Source organism: Mus pahari, chromosome 1 (assembly GCF_900095145.1).
Source record: "Mus pahari chromosome 1, PAHARI_EIJ_v1.1, whole genome shotgun sequence".
Classification (NCBI taxonomy): domain Eukaryota; kingdom Metazoa; phylum Chordata; class Mammalia; order Rodentia; family Muridae; genus Mus; species Mus pahari.
This window is the reverse complement of record NC_034590.1, coordinates 92556001-92571009: the sequence shown is the minus strand read 5'-3', so window position 1 is coordinate 92571009 and position 15009 is coordinate 92556001. Positions and strand designations below refer to the sequence as shown.

At 40.4% G+C, this 15009-nt stretch overlaps 2 protein-coding genes across 3 annotated transcripts in view; one reads left to right on the top strand and one right to left on the bottom strand.

Moving 5' to 3' along the window:
• Positions 1-10401, bottom strand: part of Rbbp6 (RB binding protein 6, ubiquitin ligase) — a 33195-nt gene extending 22794 nt beyond the window's left edge. The window contains exons 1-3 of one of the 2 annotated variants that reach the window (XM_021215565.2): positions 9202-10401; positions 4059-4158; positions 1470-1506 (exon numbers count right to left, since the gene is read on the bottom strand). In XM_021215565.2, coding sequence (XP_021071224.1) covers positions 1470-1506; positions 4059-4158; positions 9202-9367 — 303 coding nt within the window. In that variant the 5' untranslated portion in view covers positions 9368-10401. The remainder of the gene's footprint in view (positions 1-1469; positions 1507-4058; positions 4159-9201) is intronic. The other variant, XM_021215572.2, reaches the window with a different exon arrangement.
• On the top strand, positions 9633-11245 carry LOC110325704 (translation initiation factor IF-2-like). Its single transcript, XM_029535888.1, has 2 exons — positions 9633-9708; positions 9809-11245. Exons 1-2 carry the CDS (start codon positions 9633-9635, stop codon positions 10525-10527), a joined length of 795 nt encoding a protein of 264 aa, XP_029391748.1. The 3' UTR covers positions 10528-11245.
• The last annotated feature ends 3764 nt before the right edge of the window (positions 11246-15009 follow it).

Below are 15009 nucleotides of genomic sequence, written 5' to 3'. Positions count from 1 at the left end.
TATATAAAAAAGTTTATACAAATGTGTTACATTAGCTACTACAGTCACCAGGACAGTTTTTCTAATTTGTGCTAGCATTTGGATACATAAAAATCAGTTTTAAACCAATCACCAGCAAAACAGAGACTTGGACAGTTTTTACAGCATTATGCTTTAAAAAACAAAAAACCCAAAGAGTAAAAAAACAACTCCCCCTCCCCCCCAAAAAAACTCATTTATCCAAAAGTGGGGGAAACCCCCAAAACACTGACTTTTTAAACTTTGAATTATTAAGTTAGACAGGAACTAAAGCTCATATACTGTAGAGAACAAGTTCAAAGTTGAGATAGTCTACTTATGTTTAAGATCCAATGATCCAAGGTTAGTGAAATGCCTCATACACAAATGTCAGTAGTATTTTAAAAAGAGTAAAATGAAGTAGCAAGCAATACCCCTGACTTCTAAATGAAGATTTCACATACTGTGTTTTTGTGTACAAGTATTAAGCCTGAGCAGCAAAATGTTTAGAGAACCATTAAATTTACAGACCCCAATTAAGACAGCCCTGTGTTCTGCACCTGTCCCACAATTTAGAAGTGGTGCTTTTACTTAAAAGCTCAAAGTCAAAATAGTGTCACACTTTGGGTTAATCTGTAATTATAAAAAGATGTTACCCCCGTTATTGGGGGTTGCTTTGGATAAAATACATCTTTCGATAATCTGTAACTAGTGAAGCAGTTTAGTGTCTTCTGAGAAAGGGAAACTTTCTAGCTTGTGTATGAACTGTATAAACCATCACAATCACTGACATGTTTATGCACTCTGGGTGGTGGAGACGCATTTTCAGTCTGTTCTGTATAGTACAAGGGTATACAAAAGCACCCAAAGGCACCAAATAAAAGCAAGACTGATTCTAAGGCTGCATCAGAAGTCTCTCAACTCTCTACTACTATGTGTTTGCACTTGGAGAAAGGATTAAATAATGTAAGTTCTGCATGCTGCTAATCCATTTCTGAGAGCCATCAATTAGGCAGGGAAAAAAACCTAATAAACTAAGTGAAACAACGTGGAAATGGCAAAATATACACTCCAAACAATTTTTTATTGCAAGAAACAAAAAGCACAAAACAGCCTGTACATACATACAAAATACTAACTATAGACAGACAGATGCAGAACATGTTGTCATGTTCTTCAGTGTTAAACCTACATCATCTAAAAAGGATCATACATTACTGTACAACAGTGTCATATAGGGAGAGTGCTGTCATATTTAATATGAAACAGTAAAGGGTACAAATTACCCATTTCTACAGAGTAACTGCAAATTATTCCACATTTATATCCATATTCAACTGAACTGTCATCAAAATACAATTTATTTACAGTGGGTGCTATGGTCAGTGGGTATTCTAAGTGAGTTATGTCACTGAAACATTATAAAGGTAAAAGCAATTGTGTAGAAAAAGGGTGATTGTGTTTTTACATACTGCTTTTGTAGTTCCCATCACTGGTTCAGTTCGACTTCTAAAAAATAAAACAGAAACAAAAACTAACATTAGCTATTTATGAATTTCATATACATATGTGTGTATGTGTATACATATGTGTAGGTATGTAGTCTTGTTTAGCCTAGGCTAGCCTTGAACTCACTATACAGTCAAGGCCAGATTCTCTTGCCTCTTCCTCACAAGAGCTAGAATATGTGTGCATCACCATGTATTACTGATAAATAGCTCTAATCTTACATCTTTAGGAATATAATTTCTCTTTTGACAAAAAAAGCTTTAACAGAATTTCTGATATACAGAATAAGCAACTTTGATCAGTATTTACTACTTCCAAATGGTTTAAGACACATTCATAGTTTCTTTAAAAAAAAAAAAAAGGAAAAAAATCCATATTGAGGAATTCTAAATTCTAAGTGACATCAGTTATGACATATCACTTCTAAAAGGTATGTATTTATAAACTTTTTGTTTTACTTATAATGGATTTAAAAATAGTCTTTCCCTTTTTTTTGTAAACCTAGATATAGATTTCTACATACTCAGTTTCTTAAGCAAACCACTGCTGGTACATTTATAAATGGGATCTCTCATAGACTTCAGTGCTCAAAACTAGCTTTCAAATCCAGATAGACAGGGTAATGATTATTTTAATTTAAAAAATATTTTAAAGACGGTCAGTGGTGGCAAACGCCTTAAATTCTAATACTCAGGAGACAGAGGCAAGTGGATCTCTGTAAGTTCGAGGACAGCCAAGGCTATATAAAACAGATTGTGTCTCAAAATCCAGACAAACATTTCAAAACAGTAAGCAAGTATTTAACAATATTTAAGATGCCTGGAAAATACAACATAGTCTGAAAGTATTTTAATCCATTTCATGCTTATATATAATAGGACAAATTGTTACTAGAAGAACATATAGACAAACCCAAAGTTTCTTTAGCCTGGATAGACTAGAAGAGGGGATCAGAACTGAGGTCACACTAAGGATTCCTGTATAGAAGTGCTAGACAGCATCTAAGTTCACACATGGTTTTGAACTATTGACAAAAATAACTTGAACTTTCTATCATTTGCTCAAACTGAGCATTTTATGAAGCAAACATTATCAAAAAAAATCTATATAAAAACTAATAAGCAATTTTATATGAAGCACCTTAAGATGGTCATAGACAAAATAATCCTTTCCTCAAGAATTTCTAAGTACCAAAAGAATTTCAGAGATGAAATATTTGATACTTGTTTTTATTACATTTCTTTAAAAACAAAACAAAAGTTCTTCTATATAGCTATATAGCCCTGGGCGTCCTGATATGTAGACTAAGCTTGCTAAGTAGATCGTCGAGCTTCTGCCTCCTGAGTACTGGGATTAAGGGTATGCTTGATACATGTTTTTTTAAAAAACCTACACAGCAAGTGTAATTCCACGCTAAGACACAGAAAATAATTCTACCTTATTTATGTATTTCTGCTATCAATATAAAACTTCTGAGATGACCATGCCCAGTGGTGAAGAACTGTAATTTCAACTACTCATGGGACTGAGGAAGCAGGGCATCAAATTCAAGGTCATAAGAGCTATAGATTCAAATCTACTGCCACCAGCCTGAACAACAATAGGACCCTGCTTTGGAATACTAAAATAAAGATTTATGGATGTGGTTCATTGGTAGAATGCTTAATATGAGCAAGGGACTAGGTTTAATCCTCAGTACTGCATTAATAATAGAGAGAAGTGGTTAAAAATATAGTTTTGTCTCTTTAATAAATACAAGTTCTAAAATACTCTTTGAGGACTGCCCTGATTTTATTTTAATAATAGGTATTCATCCTATGCCAAGCACTACTTAATTTTATATAGAAGAGTTAGAGGAACAGTTATCCCTAGGTATTTATGGGATATTGGATGTAAGATTCTTACTCTCATCCATCATAGATGAAAAGATGTACAAGATCAAATCATTTACAGAAAACAGTATGAACTTTCATATAAATTCTGCAATAGTCTATACCTTAAAGTATCTTCAGATTGCTTATATTTAAGCAAAAAGTGTTCTATAAGCAATTATGACTCTGGTGGATAGAGGTTCTGAGTAGTGTTGCCATTTGCATTCATAACCCTACTATAGAAAAAACCTGAGATGAGACAATTTATTCAAAGTCCCACTAGTATGAGGCAATAAACGAAGTCAAATATGAGCCTGATTCATGTTATACTCATGAATCTTATATACTCTATGGCCTTCGGGCCAAAACCCAAATTGATAAAAAGCTTATGTTGGCATTACTTAATACTAGTGATACTGTCAAAATATGTAAAACAGACTTCAATGACACGATCATTTTCGTGGTGAAAACACTCCCTATGGAACAAAAATGTTTCTTAGTAATAGTTCCCTAAACTATAAACTTTGCCTACTTAGCAAGGAGGAAAATTAGAAAAGAAAAAAAGCATCAAACTCCTACTGCAGTTTTCTTGATTAACATGGTAAAATTTTAATACTAGTAAAATGTTTTAAAGCTTTTAAAATAGCACATTTTTATAAATACATGAGCTTTTATACTCACATAACATATGTCTTGCTTGTAGACTTAACACCTCCAATAGGAATTCTTCTGACAATCACAGATGAATTCTTAGGGATGAGCGCATTATCATCAGTATATTCTGTAAACAAAGAATCAAATTTCTATTCAGGGGTCTAAGTACTCAGGAAAAAGAAAACAACCAAACATCAGTTTCATGAATATGAGAGCTTACAGTACAAGAACACCAAAATTCACGTTTCTTGCATAGGAATTACTGTTGTTAGAATAAACATCCCAGTCTTAAGTGAGCTCCTTCAACTGATACAATATGGTCAGTCAGATCCTTGGCTCTAGAACTGACTTTGAGAAACTCAAGTTCATAAGACTAAGCTGCCTCCCAGCTCATTTAACCAAGTAATGCTTAACATACAAACTATAGGGTTACTTGAAATGAGTGTACCTCCCTAGTCCTTAAACATGAGCTCAATAGTATGACCCCTGTTCTCATGTAGCTTACTCTACAGAAGACAGGTCAAACATGAAATTATAATCTTTTGTTTTTAAAAATAAAGAATGGACAGTGGCTAACACTTTGGATAGAATGTTGTTCTAAACAAAGCCCCTCTGAAGGACTTAAGTTTGTAAATGAAAAGACTGACTAGCCAGCCAGACTCACACAAGTGAATGAAATGAATAGTAGTTCTTCAGAGAAAGAACAGTGTGGGGAAAAACAAATGACACAAGACTGCAATGTTAAAGGAAATTAAAGAATGACATAAAATATTAAGTAAAAAACGTATACTGATTTATACTGTTTCCACATAAAACAAGGAAATCACTGGATTTCATGTGAAGTGATATCAATTTACACTGCTCTGATATTTGCATGGGAGACAAACTGAACAGAAACCAGATGAGGCTCTAAGAAGGCTGCTGTGTGGCCCAGTGACAGCCAGCATTAGTAACAATGTTGTGAAGGCTGCTCGTGGTATGAATATTGCAATGATGGTGAAAGAACTATGCATACATTTCTATGATCACAGCTTTAGCAAGTGGACATCACTTTCTGAGCAGATCAAGAGGGTCTCTATAATTACAATAGTCTATAAGAAAGAAATGAGCCGGGCGTGGTGGCACACACCTTTAATCCCAGCACTCGGGAGGCAGAGGCAGGTGGATTTCTGAGCCAGCCTGGTCTACAAAGTGAGTTCCAGGACAGTCAGGGCTATACAGAGAAACCCTGTCTCGAAAAGCCAAAAAAAGAATGAAATTAAGTGACCCTTAAGTATAGTAAAAAGAGTTAAGGAAACCATGAGTAAAATTATCAAGAAAAACAATTTAAGAGATGCAAAAATCTCCCTTAATCTCACAATCTAAAGCAAAGTGGCTCGTCTTTGCTGCCTTCAATTATGTCACACATTTCAGGCTTTTAATCAGTTTTGTTATTTTTGGTCACCAAGCATTTAGTTATTCCTTGTTCTACAGCACATTGCCCAAGCAAGAGTTCTTTCATCTGTTGACTATATTTCATAGGCATCCAATCAAAAATGATGCAATTTCCTAGATGTAGGCATGTAAGACTATTGTTATTTTGGACAGTTTCCAAATCCCATGTAAGATGAATAAGAAAAATCAGAATCAAAAAATTGGGGTATTTTAAGTTTAATAATTCTAGAACCCAAACTTAAGAGTGTCAAACATTTGGCTGTCTCTTTACATTATAACAACCCTCAAGTCTATTCACAAAACCTTCAAAGACAACTTATTAGTTAGGTGGGGTAATGACAACCTGCCTGTAATTCTAATACCCAGGATGCTGAAGCAGGAGGATTGCCATTGAGTTCAAGGGTAACCTAGATTACATACATCAAGATCTAGTTAGAACAAATGACAAATTAATTTGATCAACACAGTACTGTACTATAGTAATAAGATCAGGTGCCTTAATACCCCTCAGATAGAAGGTTCCTGCTGGTCAATTAGGGTATTTGCATTTACATGGTTTCCCAAGCCCAAGAGTACCTGACTTACAAATCCTTAACAAGTAGTTCCTTTAGATTCAAAAGGATTAGGGGCTGAAAATTTAGTTTAGTGATAGAGCACTTAACTTTGCACCAGGAAGAAAAAAAAAAAAACAAAAAAAAAGCTTATCAGTGTATGTTTTGTCTAAAAACAGAAATTGAGGATAGAATGAAAAACAAGATGTATTTGAGGAACAGATAGAGTAAGGATAAAAACAAATAGAACCCCTTCATACTCAGCTTCCAAATCAACCAAGTTCAGTATGAAATTTCTTGGACAGATAGAAGGGTCAGTGTACTTATGTGAGCCTAGCCTCCAAAAGTTTTCTTCAAAGACCATTTAGAATTCATTGTAAAATAACAGTCTAGAATCAAGCAGGATTAAGTCTAAAACAGAACTCTGACAAGCATTTTAGCTTACCAAGAATTCATGGTCCTTGATACCGGATAGATTTCTATAGCTAAAGAAATGTTTTACAGAAACATGGTACATCAGTAACTTAAATTTCTAGACAATTTAAAAATTTTAAGTATCCTAACCATTTATTTTGCAACCTTTAATTCATTAGATGAGTCTAAACCAAGTAGAATTCTTACTCAACTGCCTTGTAAAACTTGGCCTATTTTTGTGCCTACAAGCATGCCTGATGTCTGTGGCCAGAAGTCATCATCAGGGCCCCAGGGGACAGATGTTAAGAGTTTTGAGTTCCCAAGTGGGCACTGGGAACACAAGTGGGGTCTTCTGCAAGAACAGTAAATACTCTAAGGACTAAGCCATCTCTCCAGCTCCTTTCTGTACCCTATCAATACCCTCCCCTAATCTGAGTGCACATAACGGAAAAAAAGCTCTCACAACTCTTTCTTAACTAACCTAACATCAAACTTTCTTCAATTAAGGGCAGCACAAAGAAAGTGTGCTATGAGGCGAACTTCCCTGTATTTTAGGTTTCAAGACTGCCTTCAGCTAGAAAAAGAACGCAAAGTCGCATGATGTCAATTTGTGGACAAGAATTCTTGAATCACAACTTACTCCAGTCTAAAAGCTGCCTTTAAATGTTGGTTGGCAGCAAGATGGAAAAAGCCTAGTTTCAAATGATTCAACTGTATAAATTGAAATACAAATGAAACCTGTGTAGATATCCCCTAATTTCACCTATATTATCTTTCCTCTCATTCCTAAAGATGCATTTATTTATCAATGAAACAAAAAATTTTTTAAAAGCCACATGTTTTATAAAGTAGACTTTAACACTAAGGGCTGCCTTTGGTGGACTTAAGATTTATTTCTTAGCAGGGTGTGGTGGCGCACGCCTTTAATCCCAGCACTGCGGATTTCTGAGTTCGAGGCCAGCCTGGTCTACAAAGTGAGTTCCAGGACAGCCAGGGCTACACAGAGAAACCCTGTCTCAAAAAACAAAACAAAAAACAAAACAAAAAAAACAAACAAAAAAGATTTATTTCTGAGCTGCTTATACAATAAGCAACCTTTCCTCTTCCTAAGAGAAATTACCAAAAAATACAATTATCAAAAAGGTACTCGAGGAAAACAGACAATATCCTTTAAATATTATAATTTGCTTATGTCTGTACTACAAATGAAAAGCTGGTCTTCTATCTGACAAGGTTTGGTTGACCTACCAACTACTGAGATGAGACCACACCCCAAAACCCCACCAAAAACTCCATCCCACACTTATCATCAAATTTAACTTGGTGGAACATGTCTTTGATACTAGCACTCAGGAGGCAGAGGCAAGCTGAGCTGTGAGTCGAGGCTAGCCTATCTAAGTAGAAAAGTCTAGGCTGAAAATTAAGACCATAACATAAATAGAACAACTCCATTCAGAACTCTTTCTTCTCATACTATCAATGAATGTTAGAAGTCTAGTCTAATAGAACCCATCCAATGAGCATTACTACCCTGAGAAAAAGAAAACAAAACAAGTTTAGAGTCAGCGAAGACTGTGACATTGCCACCGTTCAAGTCCCAGTACTATTATGTTTTCAGGGGTGGTGGTGCACCCCCTTGGTTTCAGCACTCAAAGGCAAGAGATCTGAGTTCAAGGTGGTGCACACCTTTAATCCCAGCACTAGAGAGGCAGAAGCAGGTGGATCTGAGTTCCAGGGCTGACAGGGCTACACAGAGAAACTGTATCAGACAGACAGACAGATGGACCTAGACCCAATTATTACTTTTAAAATGAAGAACTCAAATGTTATAATCAGTGGCTTACTTATATTCACACATGGTAGCACTCTTTTTAGAAAAACACACACACACACACACACACACACACACACACACACAATTTTGGTGGTGCTGGATGAAGAGCCCAGGGCCTTGCACTCTGAAACTTCCCTGAATTGCTCAAGAGTTAAAGTGTAGTCTAATCCTGCACTCCCCACACTTGGGAAGCTCAAACAGGGGGTGTTGGGTTGGAGGCCAGTCTGGGCTACAGAATACAACTTCTGAGTAAATATCACTAATTCTGGAATTACACCTCAGAACATTTTTTTAATACAAAACCAATTCCAACACTAACTACATCCTTAAAAATACCTTTTCCACAAGCAACCCCATATAAATAAAAGGCGGTGGGCAATTGCTATCAGCTTCAAAACGCTGCTAGATTAGCCAACAAGCTATATCTACTATTGCTTTAACCAATGGGAAACTTGCACAGGCTTTCCTCTCCTGATGAAAAAACAAGTTAGGGATAGGCCACAAGGCAAACACCCAACAGACTCAGATAACAACCCTTTTCTCTCTTCAACCCAATCCCACTGTTTAAAAAACTTTAAGGAGGTGGGGGCAAGGGCGGTGGTGGCGCATGCCTTTAATCCCAGCACTTGGGAGGCAGAGGCCTCCTGGTCTACAGAGTGAGTTCCAGGACAACCAGGACTATACAGAGAAACCATCTCGAAAAAACAAAACAAAAAAAAGAAGAAAAAAAAAGGAGGTGGGGCTGAATTTTGAGAAAGACCGATCCCAGCATTCAGAAGGCCACTTAAATTCCAAGGTCGGGTGCTGCAATCCTTGGTTATCAATGAAACTGTATGACAACGGGTAAAAATGGAGGTTAAGTCTGTAACAAGCAACTTAAAATACCAACCTCGACCGCCCCCCCCATAAGTTTATCGGCGGCCCGTGTGCCTCTTACCTTCTTTCGTCTGCGCGTTGGTGATCTGCAGATCGCTATCGGCAGCTTTCAGCTTTTCTCTCCCCATAATCTGCTTCTTTAAGTCGCAGAGGGAGATATGGAGCCCATCAAAAGTGACGGTGTCGTAGTTGAGTTTAGAGGAAAATTTATAGTGCACACAGGACATTGTGGCAAAGGATTCCTAAGGTTCAGCGAGGAGACGTGGACACTCTCAATATATGTATATTTATAAACTTAAGAGCAAAATATGTACACACACAAAACACTCAAAAGACAACGAAGGACCCTAAGGCCTCAGATTAAATACCCCCCCCAACCACAAGCGGGGGTCCGTGAGAACAATAATCCGGAACCCCCCCGTACTCAGAATCGCTTCATGAGGGAGGAGCAGGACAGGAAAAGGGGCAATCGAGGATCCGCCAACCGGCACAATGTCACCCGGCTGGGTCCCACTCGCTCATGCTAAGGGCCGGCAGGAGACGGGGGCAGGCGGTGCAGTCAGTAGCGGTCAGTCCACACGTTAGAGTCCGAATGACCCCGCGGGGTCAGGGGTCCATAGCGGCCGCACCTCCCGGCTAGTCTCTCTCCGTGGATGGGGGTGACCCAGGCCCCGGGAGAAGGTTGCGGGGAGAGGGCCTAGGCCCGGAGTCCACGAGCGGCCTCTCGCCTCCTCCCGGCTTCCGGACGACCGGCGTCGGCGTCCCCAGGCCCAGGCCCCCACCGCACACACACCCTGGCGCCTGCTCCCCGGAGGCCACGAGCGGCCCGCGGCCTAGGCCGAGATCGCGCGGTCGGCGGAGGAGAGGCCTTCCAGCGGCCGCCCGGTTCGGCTCCGCCTCCCCCCCGCCGCCGCCTGACACAAAGCCGGTGCGGGGCCCAGCTAGGCCGCGAGGCCCTTCCTCACCACCCCGGGCCCCGGAAGGCGGCTTCGCTGGCCCCGGGGACACCACCGAGGCTGCCCGACTCTTCCTCTTGCTGCTCCTCGCGCTGCTCCCGCTCCTGTCGCCTCTGAGCCCACGACCGCGTCGGGAAGCCCGGAAACGGTCGGGCGGCGGCGAGGGCTTCGCTGGATTCCCTCTTTATTATTATTTTTTGTTCTGCCCCCCAACCCCGGGCGCTCTCCGGCCCGCACCCTGCGCCGACGACACCTCCGCGCCAGGCACTATGGCGGACGCGGCCTGGCTTCGGGCGAGCGCCCCCACTCCGGGGTCTCTTAAGCAGGGACTGCACGGGCGGCGCACGCGAGGCGGGGCTTGGGCGTGCGCCGATAGGCGGGCCGGGGGCGGGGCCGTCTGCGTCACAAAGCGCACCGGCCCGCCCACGTGACCCGGCGCTTTGTGACTTGCAGCGTGGAACGTGAGGCTACGCGGAGAACAGGAGAAACTACGTGGGTCCGCAGAGAGGGGGAGGCGGACCGTCCCACCGGGCGGGGGTCTGGAAGGGGCGCTCAAGCGTCCGAAGCCCCAAAGTGCGGAGAGGTAAACAGCTAATTCCACCCACTCACAAGTCTCATCCCCGTGATGGCTGCTTACCAACTCCTCTCCTAACAGACTGTATACCCTGAGCTCTTCCAAAGCTGCTGGTGAGAATGGACCATCATCACCACCAGCAGCATCTTAGGAGCTGTGTCCGACTCTTGTACTAGACACCGCGCTGACCGCTGATGTTTGCAAATTCTGGAGCCCAGTCATCTGGATCGGAAGTAACTCCGGTCTCCCAAAGACGCTGTCAGAGAATAAAGGATTAAATCCATGAATATATTTCCATATTTAAGACCATGCCTGGCATATCTGTGCCTCAATACAGGGGGCTGAATAAATGTCAAATAAACAACAGCAAAAAATATCTTCAACTTACAAGATAGAAACCTAAAGCCGACAGCAGTGCATTTTTCTAGTTTTCGAGTTGCAGGATCTTCATTCCAGTTTTAAATTACAAAGTCCCTTAGGAGGGTTGGCATTCTTTTTCTCTTGTGGCATACGGGACATATTTCATTTATAAATTCATAAATAATTTTTAAAAATCACTCTAAAACCGTACAATTACTATCATTTACAGTGTCTGATGTCCAGCCTCTCTGAATTTTACAGGCTAGGCTCAAAGAAGTTCAGCAACTGAGAACAAAATCATACATCCAAGAGGTGGCAGAGTTTTCAGAAACTTCCTGAATGCTAACGCCCCAGACTCTGACAGAACTTGGTTTAAGTCAATCTTCTTGTTAGAGACGCCTTCCTAAGGCCATCTTATTAAGATAGTCATAGCTTTCGGCCTTCTTTATTTTCTTCTTAGCTGCAAAGAATATACCTATTTGTTCTTTTGTTGTTGGTTTTTTATTATTAATTTTTTTGTTTGGTTTTGGTTTTGGTTTTTTTCAGACAGGGTTTCTCTGTATAGCCCCGGCTGTCCTGGAGCTCACTCTGTAGACCAGGCTGGCCTTGAACTCAGATATCTGCCTGCCTCTGCCTCCCAAGTGCTGGGATTAAAGGTATGCACCACCACTGCCCGGCTTATTAATTTTTTTTTTACTTGTTTGTTCTGAGGTTTCACTATATAGTCCAGACTGGTCTTGAACTCACAATCTTCTTGCCTCGATTTCCAGAGTGCCAATGTTACTGGGTTTTTGTTGGTTGGTTGGCCTTTCCCACTCTCTCAGCTAAGAGCACGGAATTTACCCCGATTTTTTTTTGACATTCCTAAGTCTTGAAAGAATATTTGGACACTGTAGGTACATTTTGATGTTATCTATAGAAATACCGTGGCAATGTTAGGTAACCATCAGGGATAACCCCAGAGACAGAAACACAGCTTAAATAAGTCACTTATAGATTAATTTTTATAAGTGATTAGTTTCTCCCTCTTTTCTTTGGTAATTCAAATTTTCTTTCTCTATGGTCCACTTCAGGGTGACTTTCTTGAAAACCCAGGTGACTGTCAGGCATGGTGGTACCTGTGCATTTGAGAGGCACAGGCAGGCTGATCTTGGAGAATTCCAGAGCGCCCTGGAATAGGCCAACCAGAGCTGCAGAGACCCCGTCTCAAACCAAAACAAAAACAAACCTGAATGAAAGAGGACAGAGTTGCAGAGGAAGGAACTAGGGAGCTAGTTCATCTTTGGTAAGAGGGAGTCTTTGGTAAGAGTGTCTATGGCTGTGGTAAGAATTATAACTCACCATAGTTAATTCCTTTACCAAATCCAACAGCTGAGCAATGGGCCACGCCCTGAAACTGTCAGAATCTAATCAGAGGAGGAATTTGTGTCTCTGGGAATCATACAGTCAATAGGATATGCTGAAGCTCTTCTTATTCTCTCTCAGAGACTTTGTTTTCTGGATGTTCAGACACACTGAGGAGTAAGCATTAAGCTACCACAGAAATGCCCTCTTTTCATAGATACTTTTTTTTTTTTTTTACCATTTTGCTTTAGTGTGGTAATTTGCTACAATTGAGGAACTAATAACTATATTGTTATTAGCCAAAGTCCATAATTTACGTCACAGTTCACTCTGCCTTAAACAGACTATGTTTTTTGTTTTGTATGTAGGGCCTCCTCCTTCATGAGGAGGTGGCATTCTTACACTGGGCAGCTCTGATGCTCCCCTCCCTACCAACCTCAAACTCCTGCAGTTACTCATCTTTTAACTGGTTTCATAGTTTGGCCTTTTCCAAAATGTTACATAATGAGACTCACACAGTATCCAACCTTTTCACTGGAATATATTGTCCAAAGAAGTGGGGAAAGGGGGATGGGCTGGGGATGTGGATCAACGGTAGAGTACTACTTGCTTACATGCGCCGCCTTTGAGTCTATTCCCAGCAACACAAAAACACTTTGTTACAATTTTTTCAGACTTTGTTTTTGAGACAGAGTCTCGTGCAGCCCAGGTTATTCTTCAACTTGTTTTTGTGGAGCTACTGATGGATGACCTTGAACTTTTTGTTTTTCGAGACAGGTTTCTCTGTATAGCCCTGGCTATACTGTAGATCAGGCTGGCCTAGAACTCAGATATCTTCCTGCCTCTGCTTCCCTCGTGCTGGGATTAAAGGCATGTGTCTCCACTGATGTGTAGGTCACACCACAATGTGTAGAACCTGGTTCTCAAATTCCACCATGTAGGTCCTGGGAATCAAACCCAGATTGTCAGGGTTAGCAACAAGTGACAGTACATGCAGAGTCACCTCAATGGCCCTAGATTGAATTTTCTTAGTATCTATATTTTATGATTTATATCAGATAAAGATGATGTTCATTTTTAGATTTTTAGAAACACTACTCAATTTGGGGCTTTCTATGTAATTCCTTCCATTGGTAGATTGCTTGTTTAGTATGCAAGAAAACCTGGGCATGACCTCACTGAGCACCTAATAAATTGGACATGATCAAATACAAGTAATTCAATGCAAGGTAAAGGGGACTGTGTGAGTTAAGGTTCTCTAGAGTAACAGAACTTATAGTGTGAATCTCTCTCTCTCTCTTTTATATATATGGACTTACATATATGGGATTTATTAGAGTGACTTACAGGATGTGCTCCAGATAATCCAGTAATGTCTGACTGTGAATGGAAAGTCCAAGAATCCAACGTTGCTCAGTCCATGAGGCTCAATGTCTCAGCCGGTCTTCAGTAAAAGCTGGAATCCCAAAGAAGCAGGCTCTAATGCCAGAGAAGGAATACACTTGCTAGCAAGCCCAGAGCAAAAAGCAAAAGTTTCCTTCTTCCAAGTCCTATTTATTTAGGTTACCAGCAGAAGGTGTGGCCCAAACTAAAGGTGTGTCTTCCTACCTCAAGATCCAGACTAAAGGAGCGGGAGAAGATGACTTCATACGTAAGTTCACTTGGCTGCTCTTCCAGAGGACCTGGCTTCCACATGGCAACTCACGACTGTCTATAACTGCAATTCCAGAGGAATCTGACATTCTCACAACAGACGTAGATGCAGGCAAAACATTAATGCATATGTAATAAATAAACGGAGTAATCCCAACACTTGGGAAGCAAGGGCAGGCGAATTTCTGAGTTCGAGGCCAGCCTTGTCTACAGAGTGAGTTCCAGGACAGACATCGCTACACAGAGAAAAAAAAAAAAAAAAAAAGAAAAAGAAAAAAAAGAAAAAGAGAAAGAAAGAAAGAAAGAAAGAAAGAAAGAAAGAAAACTGAGAATTTTTTTTAAAAAAATCCAGATTAGAAGTGTATCTTCCTCCTTCAAGTTAAGTGGAAAATCCCTCCCAGGTGTGCCCTCCATTTTTGAATTTTAGTTAATTAGAGTTGATGTAATCAAGTTGATAACCAAGAATAGCCATCATAGGCATCCTCTGTCAGCCTCAGCTATATAGCAAAGTAGAGTCTAGCCTGCTACATGAGACTGTCTCAGAAGAGAAAAGGAAAGACAGAAAGTTTGGCACATGGAAAGCTAAGGGCATAAACTGACACTACATTGAAACAGGATAGCTAGTTAGGAAATAAAGGGGATGTTAAAAAGAGAATTTAAAAAATGTAGAAAAGAGAATAGACCCCTCCTCATTCTCCTGATTGGTTTCTGTCACTCAGCAGCTGACATCCAGGGGTTTCGTCACAGTCATCCAGGCCTGGGTATGAGCCACACATATTCCCTGTTTTTAGAAACATCACAAACATGATTTTTAAAAATGGCTGATGATCCCTGGTCTAAGTTCATCCCATGCATACACACCTGTATACATCCTGTGTATACACACCTGTATACATCCCATATATACACACCTGTATACATCCCGTGTATACACACCTGTATACATCCCGTGTATACGCACCTGTATACATCCCGTGTATAC